This window comes from Oryctolagus cuniculus, chromosome 1, assembly GCF_964237555.1.
Source record: "Oryctolagus cuniculus chromosome 1, mOryCun1.1, whole genome shotgun sequence".
In the NCBI taxonomy this organism is placed as follows: domain Eukaryota; kingdom Metazoa; phylum Chordata; class Mammalia; order Lagomorpha; family Leporidae; genus Oryctolagus; species Oryctolagus cuniculus.
In genome coordinates, this window is record NC_091432.1 from 55502800 (window position 1) to 55529120 (window position 26321).

Consider the following 26321-nt stretch of genomic DNA (forward strand, 5'->3'; position numbering starts at 1 on the left):
ATTTAAGTTGCTGAAATGTATGGGGGCGGGGCTCAGGCTGCCGAAGTTTGCTGTTGGGCGAGCCCCACCCAGGCCCCGCCTCCCCCTCCCCTTCTCCTCCTTCCCTGCCATTTCCTGTCTAAAGACAAATCCCGCAGTTTTCACACAGATCCGGATAACCGAGGGTGCAACTCAGTTGTACTTGGATGCATAGCTTTGTGTGCACATAGCCCCTGTTCTATAGTTCTGCTCAGGGACCCTCGGTGAAAAGGAGACCCTGGCCAAGATCCACAGCTGTTCTCAGCTCACCGCCGGCCGTGGTGGGCAAGTGTGAGCCGCTTTTTCATCCCGCACCTGGAGACTTCACCCCAACCTCTGGGCCTGGGGTCCCCAGCAGAGGGCTGTGTTCACAGAGGCGCTGCCCAGCTCCTGGGGCCTGTTCTTCTCGGGGAGGGTTGGGAGTCAGAACCCACCCGACTCTGAGCGAGGGGAGGTGGAGCAGTCACCCAGGAAGTCACTGAAGGTCGAGATTTGTCTGAACAAGCGCGTCTTCACGTGCACCAGGCTGTTTTTTAGGCAGGAGCATGGAGGCTGAGCACACCTACTCCTTCCTGTGGCATCTGTGGAAACAAACAGGACCTGTAAAGTGGTTAATGCAAGGATTTGTCAGGGCAGGCTGGGAGCGACCTGCTGTAAGCAGCAGAGCAGAGGCGAGAGGAGGGCTTGGTGCTGAGGAAGACCCTGCACGGCCACATTTGCAAAGCTCGGCTGTCTGTACCACTTGGAACTCTCTACTCCAAGTGCCAAGAAAGCCCGTGTGAGCCAGCATAAGAAAAGGGATATTTGTTGGTTCTCAAAACACAGAAGGCCAGGGACATCAGGCACAGCTTGATCAGGGCCGCAGCCAGTAGCCTCGGGATCTAGTTTCTTTCTGGCTCTTAGCTGTGTTTTGTTTCGAGTTGATTCCATCTTTAGACAAGTTCTTCCTCATCCCAAGAGCATTCTGCCTTCAGTTTCTTAAGTTCAAGGTCTACAGGTAAGAGGAGAGACCTCTGTCCCAGGACACCCAGCGAAGTTTCCCTGTCTCTCATTGGCTCTGACTGGGTCACATGCTCACCCTCTGGCCAATCACTGTGAGCAGGGGATGTGACATAATATGTCCAAAGGCTCTGGGCCTAGGCTTCCTAGTGGTTATATGACTGCTCTCAACAGGCAGCATGGACCCTAATGTCGTGAGTGGAAAGTGAGCACAGGCCAGCCCCTTAGGCCCACCTGGTGCTGCAGAGATGGGGAGACTGAGGCCCAGGGGCTCAGAGACTCATTCCCCCACAGGCAGCTGGGGCCGAGGTCTGTTCTTCACCCCAGAGCCCCATCCTGATGCCTGCATCGTTGGGCTCGATCACACACTGGTGTGGGAGCAGACTCCACCCGCAGCCCAGCCCCAGGTTCTCGGGCCCATTTCCACGCTGAAGAGAAGTGGGGTTGCCAGGATGGAGATAGACCGGGAGGGGGCAGGGAGTGCTCTGTCCTCCGTTGGCTTAGGTCATCACAGCGGTTCCCTGCTCACCCCAGGGGATGCAGTGAATAGGACTCGCAGGTGCCGGGAGAGGGCACGTCTCGGCTGGGGTTGTCCCGCTGTCAGCCGTGCTGGCCCAAGGGACAGCTGTGACCAAGAGCAATCTAGGTCCCCATCAGGAAGCCCCTCCCCACCTTGCTCTGTGGAAATGAGCTCCCTCCAGGGACAGGAGACTCAGTTTCCAGTCCTGCCTGCGTCCCCTGACAGTGTGGCCTAAAGCAAGGCCCCTCGCCTCTCTGAGACTGGGTTTTCTCATCTGTCTAAGTAGAGATCTAACACCTCCCTAATGAGAGGGGCCGTGGCTGTTACATCTAGACCCCGGCCTTTCCAAAGGAGAGGCTCCCCAGGGGTCAGCTCCTGCTCTGGGCACTGAAGAAAGCCTCTGCCCTCAGTGGTGACAGGTGGGGTTAGCGCCAGGGGATGGAGCCACGGCCGGGCCGGCTGAGGCACCTCTCCGTGCTGTCATAGACCAGAGCGTACCCAGCATCGGGGGAGGTCCGGAAAGGGTTCCCGGAGGAGGCAGCTTTGAAGGAGCCACAGCGAAGGTCCAGGACCTGGTTCAGTACCCGACACCTAGGAGGCTCTCAGGAAGCAGTTCTGGAATGAATGAATGAATGAATGAATGATTCAGGCATGCATCTTCTTCTGGTGTTCCTAAACCAGAGTTTCCTGTATAGAGAGCTTCGTGGTCACTTCCCAGAACAAAACTGGGGCCGGAGCGGGAGAAGAAGGGGAAATGGGAGGCTGGGAGCTGGCAGAGAGGCCCCGGGGGAACTGGAAGTTAATTTGGTGGTGGTTGTTGTTGTTGGGGGAGTTGCTGAGTCAAGGCAGAAGTTGAGTTTGTGTTTGGAACAAAGCTCTTGAGGAAGCCGAGGCAACGGCGTGCTGCCCAGAGGGTCGGGGGAGCGCCCTCGGCAGATCCCATGGCCTGGACAAACCCCGGCCTGTCTTCCTCCGTCCTGGCCCCAACCCCAGGGAATGGGCGTCTTCAGGTGCAGAGGTAAAAAACATGAGGTTGTTGGCTCCATTTCAGCCCCACCTGTTAGCTCCCATGTGTGCAGAGTGGGCAGGACTGGCTCTTGAGGGGGTCCCACCAGAGCCCACAAGGGCTTGCGAGGCCTCTGGTCCTCTTGCTGACGTAAGAGCCCATCTCACAGGAATGAGCGCCCCCAGGAGCTGGACCCCCAGAGCCCCGTGGTATCAGAGTTGATCCCCTTATTGGGGCAGAAGCTGGGCCACGCGTGTGGCTTTTGTTCAGCGGCTGTGATCACCTGGCAAACCAGCACAGCACCACTCGGTCAGGAGAGAGATGGGGCCGGGAGGCCGCGGCGGAGGACCGCACGCCGCCAGCTGTGGGGGGATGCTCGGGCTAACCTTGCAGGTGGGGCTGCTCTGTGGCCTCCTGCTGGGTGCAGCTCAAAGTCCCTGCAGGGCTCCTAGATGGTAGAGTGGAGGCGTGGGGGTGTCGGAAGGGGAGGAGGAGGAGGAGGCCCCCCTCTTGGTGGGCCTTTCGTCAATGGAATCCTGGGCAGGGAAGGTAGGAAACCCAGTGAGGGCCCCGAGGGGGACCTCAGCCATTGCCAGGGTAGGGCGGGGCATGCGGGCAAGGCCATCCACCTGCGCTTCACAGCTCACTGTGAAGAAAGAACAAAAAGCCAGTCCTGCCCACTCTGCACACACGGAAGCCAACAGGTGGGGCTGATGTGTGTGCACAGCACTCCAGCTAGAGGACAGCCCTGCACACGAGGGACTCCAGGGCCACCAAGGGGCCGCAGGGGCAATCCGCCCTGGAGGGGGTCACTCAGCTCCCAAGACTCCCCCAGAAACCGGTCTGTATTCTGAGAGTGTGTGACGTGGTTGCCTGCACTTGTTCAGTCATCCACAGGGGGTCACACGCTGGCCCGGCCATCAGGGAGGCCCCATGCCCTGCCGCCCAGGACACGAGGTGTGGTTGGGAAGGAGGAGATGGAACAGGGAGGGGACAATGCCCCCCAGTGAGGGGAGCCTTATTGGAGGTAGCCAGGGGCCACTCCCATTGCACAAGGCCTCTGCTGGTTGATGGAAATTTGTCCAAGTCCCCTCCTGGGCACTGCGTGACACAAGGGTTGAGAAGCGCTGGTCTGGCAAATAGCTGATTCCAACACTGGATGACAGAGGGAAAAACAAGAGAGGTGGAGCCCAGAAAAGGGCCCCAGAATAGGATGCCAAGGTGGGCTTCCTGGTGGAGGTGACCTGTAGACTAAGTGTCCAGGGGCCTGCAGACAGGAAATGACACAGAAAGGCTTGGAACCCTCAATCAGCAGGTGCAGAAGTGATGCCTAAGTGACCCCTCATCTTCAGAGGTGAACTGTTCCCTTTCGGGGGCTTTTCTGGACACCAAAAGAGACCATCTTTTTTCCTTTTAAAAAATTCCACTTTTGGGCCGGCGCCACGGCTCACTAGGCTAATCCTCCGCCTTGCAGCGCCGGCACACCGGGTTCTAGTCCCGGCTGGGGCACCAGAATCTGTCCCGGTTGCCCCTCTTCCAGGACAGCTCTCTGCTGTGACCAGGGAGTACAGTGGAGGATGGCCCAAGTGCTTGGGCCCTGCATCCCATGGGAGACCAGGATAAGTACCTGGCTCCTGCCATCGGATCAGCGCGGTGCGCCGGCCGCAGCACACCGGCCGCGGCGGCCATTGGAGGGTGAACCAACGGCAAAGGAAGACCTTTCTCTCTGTCTCTCTCTCTCACTGTTCACTGTGTCTGTCAAAAAAAAAAAAAAATTCCACTATTTAGCATGCAAGTAAGTTATGCTCACTGTGAAGGAAAAAAAGAAAAATGCAAATATATAAATATTTCAAACATGTTCAAACTGAGTCCATTCGTCATTCTACTTGAAAACAACACTTATCATTTGGGTTTTGACCTCTTGGTCCTTCCTCCTCCCTCCCTCCCCGGTAGGTATGGGTCCTATATCTATCAGCACAGATTGCATATACAATGTAGATAAACAGAACATACATGTGACTTTTACTTTCTTCATTTATTTATAGTTATTGTATTTGAAAGGCAGAGAGAGAGAGAGAGGTCTTCTATCCACTAAACCAGGGCAAAAGACAGGAACCCAGAATTCCGACCTGGGGTCCCACACGGGTGGAACGGACCCAGGTAGTTGAGCCATCCGCTGCTGCCTCCCAGGGGGTGCACTAGCAGGCACTCTGATATGGGATTTGGATGCCCCAAGAGCAGCTTCACTGCTGTGCAAACCCTCTGCCCCTCCAAAGGATTTTCAGACAACAGGAGAATCATGGTTGCTGTCCTCACCACACCCCACAGCACCAATACGTGGTGAAGGAAGAGGACTCCGTCTGGAGTAACGAATCCTCACACACTGTAAGCATTTGGAATAAAACCTTCTAAAATGTGCTTCCCTCTCCAGTCTCCAGCAGGGAGCACTGGAGCTCTGGCTGCATTTGGGCTCCCAGTTTTTGCGCCAGGAGCGGGGTCAGAGGTCAGGAAGGAATCGGGAGCACGTGCAGCTGGGCAGAACAGGGCGGCGTCCGTGCTGAGATGACCTTGTCAGGCGCTGCTGCTTCCTTGCGTGGGACCCGTCGTCCCTTCCTGCTGCTTTCGTCTGCTGTGGGCTGGAAAATCACAGGTGCACACAGGGAGGGGCCCGAAGCCATCCATGGCAAGACGCACAGGGAACTCACGTTATCAACTTTTTCCTTCTTGGAGGCGAGTCAAAAGCACTTCTTCCAACCAACTCTGGCTGCTGCTGGACGTGATGTGTCTTATCTTATGTAGACCTCAGAAGGAGGTTCCTCACGGCCTTGTACGAATGATAGACTGATCCCACAGAAGTCCATGGCTTTGTCAAGGTCACTGACCTCTAGGGGGCAGACTGTGCTAAAACCCGATGCATTTCACTCCCAAATCTCAGGGTGCCCCATTTCCTGCTTGCTGTCAATCCCGGGCTAGGTTTGAACGGAGAACCCTTCCAAAGGTGTGGCTGTTGGACTGGAGAGACGCATTCCATGGAGCTGGGCTTATCTCCTATGAAGGAATGAGACAGACTCGGGCCAAGAGCATCTCCCACAGGTTCCTTCTCCAGGGCCCAGACAGCACAGAGAGAACTCCTCCCCCTAGAATCACAAAGCACACGGAGCAGGAGTCAGGTGGGTGGGATGGGGCCTCACTCACCTTCGGAATGGGCCAGTGTCGGCTGACCTCACTGGTCTTCCCAGCTGGTGTTTATAGCCGGTCTTGCTCACTGGGCTTGATCTGAACCTGATTAATTAGCACACGAGGCCCAGAGGGCTATTTGTCAAGTTACAAACCAGAGGTGGACCTGTGGCTGCAGATATGTGTCTTTGTCCTTGATGGCATGCCTCTACCTTGTCGTAGTAGCTTAGCATTTGTAAGTTGGGGGATTTAATCTCTGACATCTGGATTTGGGCTTTTCTTGGAAAACTGGCAGGTCTGACCACAAAGGGCAGTATTTCCCCATGACCTCCAACTGAACAGCAGCTGCCCCCGGTCATGGCACCTGCATTCCCCCGTCCTCCATAGACCCCATCAGGGTCACTCTGTCAGCTGCCTGCCTGGCCTTCCAAGAACTTGACTCTGTGAATCCCGTTGCTATGGAAGCAGCAGGCTGTTGGGTAAAGCAAGGCCTTTGCTAAACTCATTCATCAGCTCAACAAACATTTAATGAGTCGCTATTCAGTGTTTGACCCTGCACTAGCAACGGGCCATAAAATATGAATATTTATAAAAGTACCCGTGAAAACATGAAGAAGGTGTGTTCGTCCCACTCATGCGGGGCTCAGGTTCCAGCTGATGTCTGTGCAAAGTGCTTGGAAAGAACAGGGTAGGAGGCTGAGGACCCTTCCCCAAGACCTCCTCGCCCTGTGACCCGAATATGCTATCCTGAATGGCAAAAAAGTCTGGGGATGTGATTGCATTGGGGATGCTTAGATGGGGAGATTACTACGCAGGATCTGGGAGGTGCGATGTGCTCATCACAAGTCTTCGAAAGAAGGAGACGTGCAGGTGGAAGCAGAGATCAAAGAGCAGAAGAGACGGTAGCCTTGACGCGCAGGAAGGAGTCGCCAGCCAGGAGCGGGGGCAGCCTCCCGGGGCTGGAACGGGCAGGGAAGTGGGTTTTCTCCGGAGCCTGCATGAGGAACTCAGCCCTGCTGCCCTGTGCATTTCAGCCGCTGGGGTGGAGTTTTGACTTCTGACCTACAGAATTGTAAGATAATAAATTTGCGAGTTTGAGGTGATCGGTTACAGCAGCAGGGGGTGGGAATTCATACAGGAAGGGAGGAATGTTTTCTGTGGGTAGGGGAGGCATAGGTTTCTGAAGGAGGGGATATTTGAACTGGGGGTTTTGAAGAATGAATAGGAGTTTATCAGCTTTAGAAAGGGGAGGGCAGAGGATTTGGGCAAAGGGAGTGAAAAGGAAGGTGTGTTTGGAGGTTAGCTGCTGTCCTCGTTGTCAGAGCATAAGGCTATGAAGGCTGGGGTGGCGGCAAGCTGGAGAGAGGGACCGGGGGCTTCACTCAGACCTGGTCCCCCAGCAAAACGGAATCCCTGAAGGCTTTAAGAAGGGGAAGGACCGGAGATTTGTGTTTTAGCACAACTGCTGTCATCGTGGAGGGCGTGGGGAGGGGCCAAGATGGGAAGCAGGGAGACCAACAGCCCAGTGAGGCTGTGGTCATGACGCTGGACGCACAGAGCCGTGACAGGGGTGACAACTGTGGGGAGAGGGAGGTGGACAAAGGCACTTCTGACCTGGGATGGGCAAGCCTTGAGTCATGGCGCATGGAGGGTGGCAGAGATGGAGGAGCCAGGATGGCTTCTGGTCTTCTCTCCTGCGTGCCACTCACGAGGAACCCACAGGAGAGGGCTGGGTGGGCAAGAAACAGTGGCTGTCTCTGGGACTAGTGTGTGCAAGGGACCCCTGGCCAACTCAGGGAGGGCTGGCAAAGGCATGTGGCAGTCAGGTGTCCGTCACCACGCTATCATGCAGTGATGTAAATGAGTCTAGTTCCTTCTCCCTGGCAGGAGCAAGAGGCAGAGGGGCCTGAGATAAGCGCTGTGCTGGCCAGTGTTCCACAGCTCGCTGGCCTGGGCTGGGAGTGGGGCTGCTCTACTGTCTTTGCTGGTTTCCAAGGTACAGATCCTCCCGTAGTGACCGAGTTGAAGCTGTGAGGTGGCAGCCCTGCCGAGGCCCTGGGAAGGAGTGGGCTGTGTACAGACCTCCCACTCCACAGGGACAGGACAACGACACGGTCTCCGGGCACAGACAGCGAGAAGGCAGACGTGGTAACGTCATTAGAAAGTGGTTATTTTAAATATTTATTTCCGTTGCTTTTAATATAATTTATTTAATTACGCATCTATGTAATTTAATTTTAGCAATGTCTGTGTTTAACAACCGGTTCATGGAATTCTTGAAAAGTTTACTCAGGCTTTCGCAAGCTGGTGTAAGGAGGCCACGGTATGCCGCTGCAGAGTTCACGAGGGAAGAGCCTAGAATCCCTTACTTCTCAGCCAGGCTCAGTGAGCCCCAGGAGCCACTCCTGGGCAAGGCAGGGACATGGCCTGGACCGTGAGCCGGCCCCTGGGCCTCCGTGTCTTCCCAGCGACCGACCCCTTGGGGCCCTGCCCCTCCTGGGGTCTCTCCGACCTACAGATCCAGGAATACCTTGCGGTCCTGGAGCCCAGGCCCGTGCCCCATGGCCCCCTGAGGCAAGTGCGCTGGGCGGCCCGGAACCAAGCAAACCAGGAGAGATTTGTCTGCTGGGAGCTCGATGGGAGGCTCGGACACATTTCTGCTGTCCTCGCTGCCTTTGAAGTGCCTCCGATTGAGCAATTGCACATATTTCCAAGAAGAAGAAATGTTTTTCGAGTGTACTTATTTTAAAAAAAGAACTGCTGAAGTGAACAAGCTGGAAAGGAACCTGGAGAGCTGTTTTAGCTGATTTCCTGGTCTGGCCAGGGGAGCAGGGGCAGCGGGGGCAGGGAGCTCCAGCCGGGGCCTGGCTGTATTCCAGGGCAGTGGGGGAGCTGGATCTCAGGTCCCCAGCCCCTACTCTTTCCCCAGAGTGGCCCCTAAGTTCCAAGCAGCTCCCTGAGTCTGAGGAGCTGGGGTGAGGATGACGTCCTGGGCTCTTTGTTATGCGTCCTGGCTGGCGGCTGACAACACATGCGCCCTGTGTCCGTCGCTGTTAGGTCAGGATGGCACCCTGGACCCTCCTTCTCCAGGGGAGTTAACCTGGCAGCCCCACTTCAGGCACACAGAGATTATCACGCCATCCCCGACCCCTGGGATGGGGGGACCCCCAGCAGGCTGTCTCGGGACCCTGCCTGTTGAGACAACCTGAATGGCTGTTTCCTTGCTCCGTGCTCTGCCCACAAGGTTGCATCTGGGACGCTGTCAGACTGGGGTCTACCTCCCTTGCCGGGGGGCATTGGACACAGGCCACTCCTGGGTCTCACCAGTGCCTGTGCTGTTGCCGCCTCTGCTGCACCCCTCCGGTCTCCCCTGCCCCCAACCTTTACGAGTCCCTGAGAAGGGTGATCTACCCACTCTGGGTCTTCCGCCCTGAATCTTTATTCTGTGCCCCAAGCCCTCCCTGTGCCCCTTTGAGACCCCCAGGCTAGGGCTTGACTTCTCACCCCCCCCCACCCCCTGCTCCCTACTCCCGCGACCACTGCCCTCCCCAGGCCAAGGGGCACAAGATGGCCAGGCCATGGGCCCAAGGGAGGGGCTGTGGAAGGGAGGTAGAAGGCAAGTGAGGGGCCTTCCACCCATCCTGGCCTGCGCCCTGCTGGCCTCAGCTCTCCTGTGCCCTCCCTTAGGGTGGCCTGGCATGGCCTGGCATGGTGGGGACCGACTCACTCCCAGGGCACCCCTGGCCCACAGAGCCTATAAGATCTGCAGGGTAGAGAATGAGGCTGGAGAAAGCTGAGTTCTGGGAATGCCTCCCAGAGAGGGGGCAGGATCTGGCCAATGGAGCGGTGCTCAGGGCCGGCCTCCCTGAGCACAGCTCCTCTCTGCTGCCCATGAAGTGTTCCTCCACCTCCCACCCCTGCCCTTCTCCTCCACTCACCCCTGCACTGCAGGTCTGCTGGCAGGAGAGACACCGGGGCCCAATGTGTTGGGTGTGGCTGTGCCTCTCCAGTCATTCATCTGTCTGCTTGTCCGCAGCTGTGCGGCCGGATCCTGGGCCAGGCCCTCATCCAAGAGAGGTTCTGCGCTAGGCCACAGCTCCCACTCATACAAGGGCAACCTCTATCCTTGGGGAGCCATCAGCAGCACAGGGTGTACATAGAACAAGGGGCTTTGCAGTCAGAACTGGGATGACCACACTACAGGCGTGGCAGGACAGTACGGCAGGCCCCGAAAGCCCACGGCACAGCAGGGGCCCTCTCTCTGCCCGGGAATGTTTGCAGAGTGACTCTCAGTGCTTTCTGGCAGCCACGGGTTGCCAGCCAGTGTGAGTGTGTCAGTGTCCACTGCACGCACAGCTGCTGTGGCCGTAACCACGGTCCTGTCTGGTGATCTTTCTGCACGTGTCTATGCACCGGCAAATCTGGGTCTTGGCTGGGCTTCAGCGATGCCACCCCCTGCAGGGATCGCACTGAGTCCACGCTCCGTGCTATGTATTTCCTAACTTAATCCTTACAGCACCTTATAAGGTAGGTGCTGTTACCCCGATTTAACAAACAAGGAAGCTGAGACTGGGGTGCTTAATCCTGCCAGGGAGGGGCTGAATGAGAGTCAGAATGAGTTCCTAGGCCTCCCAGCGTTCAAGGCCAGGAAGCAGGATGGGGCTTTCTGGAGGTGGACCCCCGACTCAGGCTCCCCTTTCCACTAAGAACCAGGAGGCTGCCGTGTGAGGCAGGGCCCTGGACTAGGGTTTCCAGAGCCTTCTCTGACACTGACCCTCGCCCATAGGTGTGGTCTTGGCCGACGTCCTGCCCCGTCTGGGTCTGCAGAGGTGGGGGCCAAGGGTGGCCGTCCCTGTGGCCCTGTGGCTTGCAGAGGGGTAGAGGGGCATGTGGGCGGCTGCCCCCCGGTGCTCCTCTCCGTCGAGTTCTTCATCCAGCGATAGGGCAGCGGTATTAATAGCAACCTAATCTTTTTCACATTCTTTGTGCTGCTAAAATGAAAGCAAAAATTCAAAGCTGGAAGAACAAAAAAACTCCCTTCTGAGAATACTTAGTCATTCCAAAGAGGTCAGTGGTGGTTGGGGTAACCCCTTGCTTCCCAGAAGGGCCTCTGGGCTTCTTCCCTTGACCCCCAAGGATGAGCAGCCCATGGGCCAGCCTCCTGCAATACCGTGCTGTCTTCTGGGAGAGGCTACTGTGTGCCAGGATGTCCCCAGGAGCCAGTGGCCCTGCCCAGAGTGGGACAGGCAGAGTCCCACAGTGGACCCCAGCACCGCCGTTCATGGCCATGTGACGCTGGACAAGTCCCGGGGCCTCTGCTTCCTCACCATAACACGGTTCTCACGATAGCAGCGATGGTACTGCCATGTGCCATCTCCCAGGGCTGCTGCAGGCCCTGAAGGGAGGTTCCTGGAAGACCACTTCTAACCCTGGGCTCCTGCCTAGGGCCCCTGCGGTTGCTGGGCCACAGCAAGCCCTGGAGGCCTGCGGGGGCGAGGCTCGCTCTGCCATGAGCCTTCCTGGGGCCATGGCACAGTAGGCCTCTCCCACTGCCTGCTGAGTGCAGGATGGAGGGGCTGCTCCTCCTGTCTTCCTGCCCTGCCCCTGCCCCCCACAGGGTCCCATGGCAGCTATGCCTGGGGGTGGGGCCTGTGCTATTCACCTGCTGCAGGCGGGGCTTCCTGGAGTAAATGGCTGAGGGACGAGCCGCTGGGCAGGTATACGAATGGAAGCTTGGGGGGGGGGGGGAGAGGGTGGATGACAGGGGATGAACGGATGAAACTGCATGGGCCAGCCAGGGACCTGTTGCCTCTACCTGTGAGTTCACCCTTGACAGCCAAGGCGATGGAGCTGCCTCCTCTCCTCGGCCTCCCTGGGGCTACACAGTCCAGGTCCTCCTGGGGGACAGGGGCCCCACGCAAGATCTTCTGCAGAGTGGAATGGAAAGAGGATGACAGGCCCCAGAGTCAGATGAGCCTGGACCATAATCTTGGCCTGCTACAGCCTCACTGTGTGATCATGAGTGAGTTGCTGAACTTCCCTGAGCCTTTGTGCCCCCGTGGGTTAAACGGAAACTGTGAAACCTATCCCAGGGGGTCAAACAAGATAGCCCTTGAGATGTCCCCAGCCCTGCCTCGGTTCTCCCTCTGCAACTCAGAAGTGCCTGCTGAGCGGAGGTTGAACAAAAGGGCTGTACACTAGCTTGCTTTCTCTCATGAGCAGAGGCGTGGCTTAGGGACCTGTCACCTCTTGGGTTACACGAATGATTGTCTAGTGAGCCATCCCTACAGAGGTTCTTGTACAATGTGTGCCAGGTGCAAAAGCCCCAGGAAAGTTGTTTCTGCTCTTTGCACCTCAGTTTTGCTTCCTGTAAAATGGGCCATATTCCACTGGACGCACTGGCTGGGACTAGCGTGAGTGATGGACTCTTGGGACCAACCCTTCTAACCCTTTACCGACCAGGCTGGAGAGGCAGCAGGAAAGGCCCAGGAAATGGGTTAAAGAAGGCGTGGTTCGCAGGCCGAACAACACGACTAAATAGTTTTGCCTTTTATGGGCCAGAGCTCTAGATCACCACTTCCTGAAGACCGTGCTCTACACTTTGCTGTGATGGATTTGAGGTCCGCGTGCCCACGAGCTCTGGCGGAACCCGGATGTCACCCTGGGGGAGCGACTCTGCCTCTACCTTGCTATTTTAAGCAGCGCGTTTATAATAATGGATGGGAGAGAAGGCAAATAGGGCAGGCGCAGCGTGGGAATGGCCGCAGCAGGTGGGGCTGTTGGGGTGCCCTGAGGATTCGGGGTTGCCGCGTGTTCAGGGGTGGGACCGCAGCCAGCATCCACTCTGCCTTATCCTGACAGCAGCCGAGATCTTACGGCCAGTCTGGCTTCATCCGTGCCCGGCTTCTTTTCTGACCCGAGGACTGGCTTAAGATCTTTCCTGCAGAGAGGGAGATGGAAGAAGGGAAGTGGAGGGCTAGTGAATGAAAGGTTTCGGTGGAGACTTTGGAACAGGCTCTGGAACACTCTGCGTGGAACCATCGGGTCTTGTTGTTTGTTGTGACTAGCAAGGGCCAGGGTTTCAGGGACTCCCAGGGACAGAAGAGGCCCCTGCAGTGGTCGGGAATCCTGGGCCTCTTGCCTGAGTCTTTGCTGGAAGTCTCCCGGGCATGGGAGCTCGTTACCTCCAAGAGCCACCTGTGTGCGGTTCCAGCCACAAGGGAAGCCTTCGTCTGAGCTGTGCTGTGGGGACAAGAGCAGCACGCGAAGGCATTTCTGGATCTGTGGAGCGATTGCACTTCCTCCAGCACCTTCTCTTGTCCAGGCTAGAGCCGTCTTGTCCTGTAAACACAGATCCTCGTCCTCCTTCCTTCCTGGACACGCCCCAGTGTGTTTAAATCCTTCTTCGCAAGCAGAGGACTGTGTAGTTCATGTAGATTAAGACACAAAGGAAAAGCGGAAGCATCACCTCCCAGTGGAAACCATACTCTCATTAAGACAACCTGGCGGCCGGTGCTGTGGCACAGTGGGTGAAGCCACTGTCTGAAACACAGACATCCCATGTGAGCCCCAGTTCAAGTCCTGGCTGCTCCTCTTCCAATCCAGCTCTCTGCTATGGCCTGGGAAAGCAGCAGAAGACGATCCAAGTCCTTGGGTCCCTGCACCCACGTGGGAGACCTGGATGAAGTTCCTGGCTCCTGGCTTCAGCCCAGCCCAGCCCGGCCCAGCCCCAGCTGTGGTGCCCATTTGGGGAGTGAACCAGTGGATGGAAGATTCTCTCTCTCTGTCCTTTCTTCAATTTGTAATTCTATTTTTCAAATAAATAAATATTTTTTAAATTTATTTTTTATTTATTTTAAAAGGAAAGTTATAAAGAGAAGAGGAGAAACAGAGAGGTCTTCCATCCACTGGTTCACTCCCCAAATGGCTCCAATGGCCAGGGCTAGGCCAAACTGAAGCCAGGAGCCAGGAGCCAGGAGCTTCCTATGGGTCTCTCACATGGGTGCAGGGGCCCAAGTACCTGGGCCATCTTCCACTGCTTTCCCAGGCACATTAGCAGGGAGCTGGATCAGAAGTGGAGCAGCCAGACTTAAACCAGCGACCATATGGACTGCTGGTATCTCAGGTACAGGCTTAACCTGCTATACCACAATGCCAGCCCCAATAAATAAATGTTAAAAAAAAAGACATCCTGGACCCACACATCCACCATGCATGGTTATAAGAGATTTCCCAAGAGGCACACACCATTTCTCCACTAGATTTGCGGTTTGTGGGTTCTCTTCTGCTACCCTTAACCTGTGTGACTCACCCTTACCCAGCACCACTGCTGTCATCGCTGCAGAAGCCCAAGTGGAGACACTAGAAACTGATCATAGAGCTCATCCGGAGAGCTGTGGTGCTCAGCTGATTCCTACAGAACCACTCAAGGCAGGAGACAGACCCCTGAGAGCCAAGGGCTTCTCCCTTCCCCAGCCCCTCTCCTCTGCTAGGCCCACACTGTTGTGTTTGGAGAACTTGTACGCACATTGCTGTGTTCGTGGCTCCACTCAAATGCCCACTTCACTCCCAATGTGGAATTTTTGCTAAAACTGCATTGCAGCAGCCCAGCCCCTGCAGCCAGGAATCCCGGGCTGCGGTCCTGCAACTTCCCACTTTCTGAATGTTTATCCCGTTACCCAGCTTTCCAGCCGCCCCCCACACCTCACCCCATGCTCCTCAAGGGCCAAGACTATGTCCTTGTCATCTTTGGGTGACCAGCTGTTCACACAAGTGAGGCTGAGTAGACATAAATCAAGTCTGTGGGGTAAAAGAACGCATGAGTCCAAGATGGCATTTCTTGGGGTGACCAGCAGGGGTCGCCCCAACTGTTGCAGAGCAGAGAATGCTGAAAGCCAAGGTGGTGGTCACATTGACAAATTGTGGACCCTGGAGGCCTCTGGTTCTAGCAGCAGCAGTCAGCAGCCAGTTTTAGATGCATCTTTTGACTATCCACGGTGACTCAGACTCCAGGCCTGGCCCCAGCAGCTGGCTCCGGCATGCCCTCACTGAGCTGGGGCTGATGTCTGACCGAGGCCTGCAATGCAGCCCTCTGGCTCTGGGGCCTCTGTGGAACAAGAAGGGCACCTGACATCCTAGGAGGTGATGGGACTTTCTGCCTCTTTCTCTTGCAGCTGCCAGTGAGCAGCAGCACGTTGCATGGGACACAGCAGGGACTCAGCAAACGATGGAGCCCTCTGTTCCCACCCATCCCCCTGCCATGGGGGGCGGAAGTCAGGGAACCCCACCCCTGGGTTCCCACCCATGTGGCAATGGAAGGCTGTGTGGTGTAGTAGAAAGAGCCCTGGCCTGGAGTCTGGAGGACTGAGGACAAATGCAGAGCTCCTGGTGTGATTCGGGGCGGGACATTCTCTCCTCTTTATGATGGGGGTCTTAATGTCTCAGTCAGAGGCCACCACGAGAACTCAATGAGATGATGCCAGTAGTGCTCCTGGGAGGGTGGCTGGCACCCAGTAGGTCCTCATCAAGTGACACGCCAGTAACCACTCAGGTCCTGAGGAAGCAGCCGCCGTCTGCTGTGGCTGAGAGGAGGTTGAAGTACGTTGCTCTCCCTTCTGGGATAGCTGTGTTTACTGTAAGCACCAAATTAGATGCACAACTCCCAAGGTCACCTCTGACTTTGTAAATAAAGCCAGAGAGCGGGAGGAAATGCAACTCCAGCCCCCCTCCCTGGCCCCACTTCTCCTCCAGTGCTGATGCAAACTCAAGCAGGCTCTGGCTGTGGCTGTTGGCTCCTGCAAATGGAACCCAGCTTGGGACAGGAATGGGAAAGGATTTGACTTGTCCTTTTGGCATCTCCCCAGCCTGCGGAGCCCAGGCCTCTTGGAGCATCTTGGGGGCTGACGCAGCGGAGGTTCCGGGCACACGCGGCCACTCCCGCCAGGAGGCTGCCATGCCCCACATTCCCGAGGACGAGGAGCCCCCCGGAGAGCCACAGGCAGCCCAGAGCCCTGCCGGCCAAGTAAGTGCCCCCTCTCTGCTCGCGGCTAGCCTGGCTGGGGGCCGAGCCGTGAGCCCTGGTCTGAGACCACAAGGTTTGCTGGCAGCCTGTGCGGGCTACAGCGGGCGCCTGGGGAAGGTGTGTGGCGTCCGCACCAGGGAGCACAATACCCGGAGCTCATTGGAACTGCCAAGGCGCACCGTGTGGGCTGCGTCCGACGGAAGCCTCATGGGAAGTCAGACCTTGTTAACCCCGCAGGCTGCCTCCTAAACTGGATGTTGACCCAGAGCTGGGCTCTCAGCACAGAGCCGCATCAGGCCAGGCGAGTGGGCAGCAGCAAGCGCCCACTCACTAAATGCATGTCCAAAAATAATGATCTAAATGTCCCAGGAGAGAGTGCAAAAGGTGTTCAGCAAGATTGTCGTGTAAAACAGGAAATGGTGAAAATAGTGTCATAAAAGGGTCTCATTTTGAGATTCTACTGCACGAATGAAATCCTGTTATTTTCGCTCTAAGCTATATGCCAGTTTTTGGGTTGAACAAAATCAAGTATTGATTTTGGTGTTGCTGTATCTAGTTTTTCCATCAACAATACCTAGTTATTCCACCTGGGATAACATGTTATTCACCCCTAACTTGGTAGCACTTGCAGGAAGAGATGGCTCGATAGTGCCAGGCTTATCCATTTTTCAGGGGTCTCTTGAAATCCTTCGCGACCCGAATCGCTGGCCCTGGAAGCAGCTCTCCCCCGGCCCCAGCCTTGGCATGTTGTCTTCATTCGGTCCCTGAGCCACTGCCCATACAGTTCTCCAGTGCTGTGTCTGTTCTGGTTTCGTGGGCTCTGCAGTCAGCGTGCACTGGATGACATCCCGCAGCGTCCCCACTGGCCCGAGCCACAGGCAGAGACGCGTGTTAGTGAGGGCAGGATGTGGGAGTGAGCATCATTTTTGTAAATGGGCGGGTTCGTTGCGACTGTTTTCACTTTATGATGACATTTGTTTCCTTGCATATCATAACTGTGTGAGCTGGATAGTAAACACTCAGGAGGGAATGGCCCCGAGTCCGTGAGGTTGAGACATCGCAGAACTGGCAGCCTTGCGAGTGGGGAGATGCCCTTCCCATGAATGTCTGAGTGACAGTGGCTCCAACCCCACCCCTCTGGCTGCAGATGGAAGCTCAGGGTTTTATTGAGTCTCCCGCCCCCACCCAGGACGCCTTGAGATCAGAAAGCTTGGTGATTAGAGCAGGAAGCCACGACACAGAGGGCAGCACTGCCCACGTGACTGCCCCAGAGCCCCAGGTTGCGCCTGGCTTGGGGTCTGTCTCCTCAGTGTCTCTGCGCCCCAGCCTTGAGCTCGCCTCACAGTGGTCATCTCTGAGCCCTTACAATTCACAAGGACAGGTCTGGGAGCCAGATTTTCATGCAAAATTTAGCTCCTTAATCCTGGACAACTCCCCCAAACAGCTGTCCCAAGACTCCACACATTCCTGCAGAAATAAGAATAATAATGAAAGAGCAGGGAAAACACAGCCTGTCGCCCTGAGTTCAGTTCTTCCTGGTTCCAAACCTCGGGAGCATAGCAGCAAGGCAACTCAGAAACCGGCCGGCCCCTCTCTCCCCGCCATGGTTTCAAACCACTCACTGGCAGGGCTCCCGCAGGTGAGGGTGGAGAGTCTCCAGGGGTGGCCCAGTGTAGTGGGGAGGCGGGGGATCCTTGAGTTAAAGGGCCTGGATTGACTGGCAGGAGCCCCGAATTCCAGCTCCCTACAAGGTGTCTCTCAGTGTCCCAGAGCCAGAGTAGATGAAAGGGTAGGCCCTGCTGGCCGCTGTCAGCCCACCTCCCCCATGGCGCGTTCTGGGCTGGTGGGCAGCCGAGGAGACTGGAAGAGTGCTCGCAGAGGTTCAGAGCTTCTGCCTCCCAGGAGCCCAGCACAAGAGAGACCCGTGAGGAACGGAGGTGGGCCGGAGCCAGGCAGCCCAGGGCCCAGGAAGGAGGCCGCAGTGCACAGGGCCCGGCAGTGAGACCACACTGGCCTTGAACCCCAGCTGCTCTTCCACATCCTGTCACCCAGGGACCCAGGGACCCGGTCTATGAACTTTGTTTCTCAGGTTCTCTGGGTGTCACTCATAAAAAGCATTCGCTTCTGCCTCCCAGCTCCGCCTGTTCCCATCAGCCCTTGCCTCAGAGCCCCCAGCTCTGCCCATTCTCATCAGCCCTTGGTCTGAGGCACTATGGAGCTGGGACGGTTTCAGCCCCTGACCGAGGGCCACCTAGGATTGAAGGATCCTTCTCCTTTCTGCCCTTACAGCCAGAAGCCATGGGCGGTGCAATCAGCCTGCTCCCCATTACGCCCAATGGACAACCCCCACTCAGCTTCTCGGGCGTGCTGGGCCTGGGGAGGGGGTCAGCGGGGCTGGGGCCTCTGGCCTGGAGCAAAGCAGGCAGGGGAGAGCATCCTTCCAGTTTACATCTTGCATCCCAGCGCAGCACAACCCCATGCACAGGGACTCCTAGAGACAGAGGCCGCCATGCCACAGCGCGCCTCAGGCCATACTCGAGGACGCTTCAGAAAGTGTGCGGAAACACGGGGTTTACAAAATAAGCTTATTTTGGTGCAAAAACATTTTGAAATCCATGGGTAGTATATTTATGATATGTATTTTCCACAACTTTTTAAAAAGAGACTTATTTATCTAAAAGGCAGAGAGAGAAAGAGAGAGACACAGAGAGAAAGAGAGAGACACAGAGAGAAAGAGGTCTTCCATCCACTGGTTCACCCCTCAAATGCTGCAATGGCTGGGGCAGGGCCAGGCTGAAACCAGGAGCCAGTACTCCATCCAGGTCTCTCACATGGGTGGCAGAGGCTCAAGTACTTGTGCCATTTTCTGCTACTTTCCCAAGTGCATTAGCAGGAAGCTGGACTGGAAACAGAGCAGCCAGGACCCAAACCAATCACTGATATGGGATGCTGGCATCACAGGCACAGGCTTAATCCATGGCACCACAATGCTGGCCCCTCAATGACCCGCCCCCTTTTTCTTTCTTTCTTTTTTTTTTTTTTTTAAGATTTACTTGTTTATTTGAAAGTGAGAGCTACAGAGAGAGAGACAGAATCTTCCATTCACTGTTTTTTTTTTTATTTTAATTTAATTTAATTTTTTTATTTTTTGACAGGCAGAGTGGACAGTGAGAGAGAGAGACAGAGAGAAAGGTCTTCCTTTGCCATCGGTTCACCCTCCAATGGCCACCACGGCCGGCGCACTACGGCCGGCGCACCACGCTGATCCGAAGGCAGGAGCCAGGTACTTATCCTGGTCTCCCATGGGGTGCAGGGCCCAAGCACTTGGGCCATCCTCCACTGCACTCCCTGGCCACAGCAGAGAGCTGGCCTGGAAGAGGGGCAACCGGGACAGAATCTGGCGCCCCGACCGGGACTAGAACCCGGTGTGCCAGCGCCACAAGGCGGAGGATTAGCCTAGTGAGCCGCGGCGCCGGCCCCCATTCACTGTTTTACCCTGAGCTGGCCACAATGGCCAGAGCTGAGTGAGGCCAAAGCCAGGAGCCAGGAGCTTCATCTGTGTCTCCCACATGAGTACAGGGGCCAAGCACTTGGGCCATCTTCCATTGCTTTCTCAGACCATCAGCAGGGAGCTGGATCTGAAGTGGAGCAGCCAGGACATGAACCGGCACTCATGTGGTAAGCCAGCTACACAGGTGGTGGCTTTACCCGCTACACCTCCACACTGTCCCTGCTGTTACCTTTTTCAAGACCAGTTGAATACATGGATTTCAAAATTTTTTCACCAAAAGGCAATGTTCTAATTACATTTTCCAAGAATGTTTTAAAGTCACACATGAGACACTCCAGTCTTCTTTGTGCTTAAAACATTTTAAAATTTATTTTAATTTCTTTGAAAGGCACAGAGACAGAGACAGACAGACAGAAAGCTCTTTTGTCTGCTGGTTCACTCCCCAAGTACCTGTGACAGCCAGAGCTGGGCCAGGTCAAAGCCAGGAGCTCAGAGCTCAGTCCAGGTCTCCCACACGGGTGGCAGGGACCCAAGGACTTGAGTCCTCACTGGCGACCTCCCACAGCATGCAGTAGCAGGAAGCTGGAACTGGAGGTGGACCCAGGCCTGAGCCCCAGGCCCTCTAACATGGGATGCAGGCGTGCCGGCAGCGTCCTCACCACTGCGCCCAGGCAGACATAGCTGTGTCTCCCTGTCTTCCAGAAGCATCTACGGCTTAACATCACGGCAGCACTCAGCTCACCGTGGTGCTCCTGCCCCGCCTCCCCCAGCTTTTAAGCAACTATGAGGAGGCTGGGGTGCGCTCTGCACAGCAGCCCTTGGTGTGCGGGCCTCGGAAGGGGTCAGCTCGGGGAGCACCGAGATCCTCTGGCTGGGAAGCTACTGGGCTTCCTCCGCTTCAGCTTGGAGCCGGAGAGTGTGGGAGGTGCCATCAAAGCAAATCCCAGTGCTGTCCCTTCTGGGTCAGCAGAGGAAGGGAGCCACCCTGGTTCACACTCTGCTGGTGGGCTGGGCTCAGAGCCAATCTTGCCGGTCTGGCCTTTTGGAAAGGAGAGTGACCGAGCAGCACTGCCTAAGCACCCTTCTGGAAGGCAAGGACGCCTCTGGTTCACAGGCACACAGGTGGAGGCAGCGCGGCAGAGTGGGAAGAGCCTGGTTTGCATCCTTGAGGGTGACTCTGGATAAGCTGCTCGTTCACCTTGCCCCCGCTTCCTCACCCATGCAGTAAAGCTGTGAAGAACAGCTGGCTTTTATGGAGTACATACTATGTCCGAGTACTGTGGTTGTTGTGGACATTATCATTTCCTGTTCACAGTTCCTAGGAGTGAGCATGTAGCCCAGTGGTTAAGATGCCCACCTCCCACATCACAGCACCTGGAGTTGATAACCCGGCTCCAGCTCCTGACTCCAGCTTCCTGCTGCTGCGCACCTGAGAGGCAGCATTGACGGCTCATGTGGTTGGCTCCTGGCCACCCACATGGGAGACCTGGATGGAGCTCCTGGCTCCCGGCTTTGGCCTGGCCCAATCCATCTGGGGGAGTAAAGCAGTAGTGGGAACTCTCTCTGTCTCTATCTCTGCCTCTCATAAACAAATGATAGAGTTCAACATTTCACAATGCCTCTGTAAAGTCAGGGCTAGAAAAGTGATGAGCACTAGGTAACACAGCGACCTGACTGAGGCCAGATTCCAACCCAGGCAGCTTGCGTTTAATTGCCAGAGTAATATGCATAGAGCTCCAAGCAAAGCAGCCGGCTCAGAGCTGGCGCTCAGTCCCTCCTACCACGGAAAACGGGTGACAGAGAGCTTGCACGTGTATCTCGGCCATCACTGCTCTGATCGCCACTGCGAGGGAGGCAGGCGAAGGCTGTTATCCCCAGGAAAGTAGTGTCTTATCCAAGCCAGGGGAAAGAAGTGAACACACAGTTCCTGGTGTTTTCTAGACTAAATTCTTCACCCTCATGATCTCGGTGAACCTTCAGAACACTCCTAAAAGAAGCATTAACTATACCCATTTCACAGATCAGGAAGCCAGGGCTTGGAAAGGCTAAATTGATTGCCCAAAAGTCACATAACAAGGAAGCAGCAAGGCCTAGATTCCACGTCTCACGGTGATGAGCCAAGGAAATGGGGCCTCCACTACTTTTTTTTTCTTGCCAGAAAATACTCTCTGAGACTAAAACAGAGATTGAGCACACAGGAAAGGGGGAACGATTACCCTTCCGTGCGACAGCTGCCCCGTACACTTGGAATGGAGGTGCATCCACTCCACAGATGCTTAGCGAGCACTAGCTGTGCATGGCCCTGCTCCCTTGCAGTCCAGTGGCACTGCTCTCCCATCGGATTTGCTCTCGTGCCCTCCGTGACCTCTGACCAGGAGCTAGAGGGCCTCTGTTTTGTGCCATCTTTGGGAACATCTGAAACTTAACAGCAGATCTTACCGCGTCAGCAGACTGCCGGCTCCTCTCTCCGTTGTCCCTCCCCTGGGCCGCTCAAGCCCTGTCATCAGGGCCAGCAAGCAGGCTCTGTGTGCGCCAGCCTGTGGGCTGCCTGGGAACCCTGTGCACCCTCCCTGCAGGAAGAGGCTTTGTGACGCACGGGGTCCATTGTCTGCAAGGCCTGAAATGCAGACGAAGTGGATGATGCTTGCAAATCACTTGCAGCCTGGTGAGGGCTGTGCAGGGCAGGGACAACACCCCTTCCCCAGTGAGAACCCTCTTCCCAGGCACTGCTCCCCGCACATAGTAACCCCACAGCTCCAGAGGTACGTGCGCTTAGCATCCCACTCTGCATACGCAGTAGCTGGGGCAGGTGAGGTCAGGCTGGTCACCAGAAACTCAGAAGTACCAGAATGTTCCAACTGAGGGTTTTGGCTTCCTCTTCCGGAGTTCATTCTGATTTATGTCATCACGTCCCAGGCAAGAACAGCCTCAGTGAAGGCCTTCCCGCCAGCTCGCACGGTGCTTTCTTCCCCAGGGTCTTGTGGTAATGGCATTCAGAGGGTGGGAACTTGATGGGACTATGGTGTTCAGAGGCAGGGCCTTTGGAAAGTGATTCGATTACATTAGAGCGTTAGCCTGAATGGAGCCCCTGTGATTGACTCCTGGTGAATTTAGAAAGAGAGACAGACAGACACACACACACATGCTCCCTGTTCCTTGCCAGGTGATGCTCTGTGCCGCCGACCAGAAGGTTGATGCCAGATGAGGCCTGTATTCCTTGCAGCTCCAGAACTGCAAGCCCAGGTCAACTTCTTTTCTTTCTAACAGCTTGCCTCAGGTATCTCGTTATGGTAAGAAAAAAAGGCACTCATACAGATCTGGTATTGATGACATTTCCTGGGCACCTGCTACGTGGTCTCCCTTCTGCAAGGTAGATATTATTTTCTCTATTTTATACATAAAGAACCTGGGTCTCCATGAGGCCCTGTAGTTGGCAGAATTTGTGTGGCTGTGTCATGGTTGAGTGGAGATTTAATCCCAAGTTCCCTGATGAGGTGTTCCTGTCCCTAAAGCCAGTGTCCCCAACTCCAGAGGCCCCAGCGTGGTGTGCAGGGCTTGACACCCCATCCTCTGTGGAAGAGGCTTGGGAAAGGTCGAGAGGACGGCGTCAGCAGGCTGGCCTCTAGTGGTTCTGGTCTCAGCGTGAGAGTTGTGAGGTTCCAGCTCTGGAACTGCCTGGGATGAAGCCCAGTGTTTTGTTAAATGGTAGTGGTTACAGGCAGGAGTGCACATTACAATGATTTGTCCTTAGCTCCTATTGTGAGCAATGGGTGGAGTTCCTGATGGGAGTCCATTGTTCTTTGTTCCTCTGTCAGAGTGTGTGTGAGCTACCTGGGGCCAGAGGCTGTGTCCTTCATTTTTGTGTCTCCAATGTTCAGCAGAGGCTCCACCATGGAGTGGGAGCTTACAGAAGGAAGGAAGGAAGGAGGGAAGAGAAGGAGGGAGGGATGAAGGGAGGGAGGGAGGATAAACTGATGGATAGGTGGGTAGATAGGTAGGTGAATGGATAGGTGGGTAGATGGAGGGGTGAGTGGGTGGATAGGTAGGTGGATGGATAGGTGGGTAGATGGATGGGTGGATGGACGGGTAGGTGGATAGGTGGATAGGTGGATGGTAGGGCAGGTGGATGGTTGGGCAGGTAGATGGAGGCGTGGGCAGATAGGTGGATGGGTGTGGTGGTGTGATAGGTTGAGTAGCTGACTGGACAGATAGATGATTACCTGGCTAGACTGCAGGGCAGGGGAAATGGGAGGAATGGCGTCAGGCAGGGAAGCAGGAAGGGGAGGCTGGGGCCATGGGTGGGTGCTGACCGGCTGGCTGAGTGATGCTCCGTGGAGCAGTATGAGAGTCCATCCCCCTGAGGTCTGTGAGCAGGAGAGTGATGAAGGAGACGGGACAGGGACAGCGTGGTCACGGCTGATCCCTGGCGTCCAGGCACAGAAAGGACAACTGTGGGAGAGAGGCAGGGCAGGGTCTGGGGGCATGGCAGGATCCCCAGGGGTAGACACTGGGGGCCTCCCAGGAGCAGTAGACTTGGCCCTTTGTGCTGGGCAGGGGGGAGTCCCACATCCAGCAGACCTCAGCAGAGCCCCTTCCGCCCCACCCAGGCCCTCAGGATTGCTGCTGGAAAAATCCCTTCCTTGCAAGTCCCCTGAGAGGCCTCATGGCAGCCATGGCCTCCCCGGGCTGTGACAGGGGCTGCAGCCTCCCTCCTCACCATCCTTGTTTCTGTTGCTATTGTCACTTTGTCTCATTTCACTGTTTAAACAAATCCAGAAAATGGGAGCTGTTAGCTGTACACAACATTTGAGAACATGAAAATCAGGAAATTTCCCCGTTCACCCAGGTGAGATTCCAATCCACTCGCCCGCTCCACAACCCCACGTTGCCTTCCGACTGTCAGCCAGGGCGCACCTGCAGGACTCAGCTCCCTGTGCTGGCTGGGCTGGGCCTGGCCCCAGGGAGAGGGAGCTGATGCTCCCATCTGTGAACTGGCCTATCCTCATTCCTGTGCTGGGCGATTAGGAAAATGCAGTGCATTCTAGGAATTTAGGAGTGAAATACACATCTCGATGTGTCCATACGATTTACTTAAGGAGAACAAAATGTGACCTGCTGGCTTATTACAGGGTGAACTTGCTGAGGGATGGCCCAGCCCCACAGGGATGCACTGACTCCAGGGAAAGCAAATGCACCCCCCGGGAGACTTGGCCCACTGACAGGTGAGAGAGGCAGGCAGCTGAGAGCACCCCTGTCCTGCTGACTTTCCTCCAGCTGTAGAGTCAACTGCATGGTGGCTCGAGGGCTTCCTGGAAGAAGAGGCACCTTCCACGAGGAAAGGTGCCACTTGAAAGCACAAGAGAGGGGTGTTAGAGGCCTGCAGGCCAGCAGGACCCAGGAGAGGTGAAAACACAGGCTGGCCAGGGCCCGTGGCCTGCCACTAACCCTGCTTCCAAGTTGCCCAGCCCTGGGACAAAGCTGTTTTTCATTAATGAAGTGGAGGTCAATGTAGGAAGAGAGGGAGAGGAAGTGGTTCTGCCACGCTGCGATGTCTTGCTTTCAGCTCAGTTCCTCTGCACGGTTCTGTGAGCTCAGCAGGTGTCCTCACCCACGGTTTGTTTGATCCCGATTGCTGATCAGACCCAGAAACATCGAAACCAAAATCCCGAAGGACCGAGTTCAATTTCGAATGCTTGATAGCGACATGCCGCAGTTCACCACCTCCTGAGCATTTCCTGGGTGCCAGGTCCCCCTGCCGCAGGCTTTCCAGGCAGGAAAACAGAGTTCTGTCCACGCGACACCACAGGCATCCTTGCACTGAAAACCGCCTCAGTTGTTTGACATTCAAATATAAACGAGCAGGAAGCTGTATTGTGAGCTGGTGTGGCTCCAGAGCCTCAGGCCTGAAGTTCTGCAGCCAGCAGCTTGTCTGGTGGGCTGTCCCTTGGCGGCAGCCTGCCCTGCATTCCTCCGAGCAAGGGGACCCGGCAGGGGGCCGTAAGCCAGCAGGCAGAGGAAGCGCCCACCCCAGAGCTCCACGCCTCTCAGGTCACTTAGCACGCAGAGGAGGGGGCTTCTGCTCCTTTGCCCATCTCATCGGAAGCTCACCTTTGCCTCCCGGCCCGAGACCCTGACCACAACAGGCTTTCCACAAGGCTTTGCTGGCTGAATGGACAGAGCGAGGTGTAAGAACGTGGGAGCATTCCCAGGCTCCGCCCCTTTCCGGGAGCCCAGAGAGAATCCCGCCCCTGCCAGCACAGCTCCTTGGTCGTGGGCTGCAGGCCCCTTCTGTGAACCTGACCTGCACCACCGGTAGTTAGATGGAGCTGCGGGGGGTGGAAGCTGGAGAGGGAGAGAGATGGAGATGATGGGGGGCGGGGTAGGATTCCGGTTGGGTGTGAGCCAAGTGCCCGGGAAGACAGAGGAGAGCTGGGGGTGGGAGCTGAGCTCAGGGCCCTTGGAAGAGGAGAGCACAGACCGGAGCTGTTTTCTCGCCTGGTGAGTGGGTCCTTCCAAACACGCGGACCACACGGACCGCAGACGGCTCAACCTCAGAGCCAGACCGCACGTGCTGGGGACATGCCTTCCCCTGCGTCTGCTGGGGAAACTTATGTTCATCAGACTGCCCTCTGCCCCGCCACTGCCCCGTTTTATGGTCTCTGGTTTTCCTATTTTATATTTTCTTGTCGGTTACTTCAAATTGCTCTGGGCAGTAAGTGGTGGGTTTTTGGTGGTAAAAGAAAATCAAATCTGTATTCTACTCAGAAGACGGACTAGATTAAATGCTTGGAAGTGGAGCCGCACTCACCACTACTACTGCATGTGGGTTTTCGGGACACCGCATGAGGAAGTGAGTTCATGCCTGTCCCTTCCCGGCTTTAAACAGATGCAGCCCACGTTCGCGGTGCATGCTGGGAATTTGGAGACTCCCCGCCAGGGAAGAGGGTGAACCATCAGATGTAACTCACGTGAAAACGCTATTTTAGCCAGCGCACTTCTATTGTTCACAGTGGACTCCTGCGAAACAGACATTCTCTCCCTGTGGCAGAGAAAAGGCAATTTTCAGAAT

General features: G+C 56.0%; 1 protein-coding gene across 8 annotated transcripts in view; it reads left to right on the forward strand.

The window, feature by feature from the left end:
* The window catches only part of IRAG1 (inositol 1,4,5-triphosphate receptor associated 1), a 128414-nt gene that overhangs the window by 29989 nt on the left and 72104 nt on the right, over positions 1-26321 (forward strand). For 4 of the 8 annotated variants that reach the window (XM_051851398.2, XM_017345354.3, XM_070073288.1 and 1 more), the window contains exon 2: positions 15584-15741. The exons of 2 other annotated variants lie outside the window; for them this stretch is intronic. In XM_051851398.2, the coding sequence (XP_051707358.2) occupies positions 15584-15741 (158 nt within the window). Of the gene's footprint in view, positions 1-15583; positions 15742-21770; positions 22015-22519; positions 22623-26321 lie in introns of those variants that run through there. 2 more of the 8 variants (XM_051851405.2, XM_070073281.1) reach the window with 2 other exon arrangements.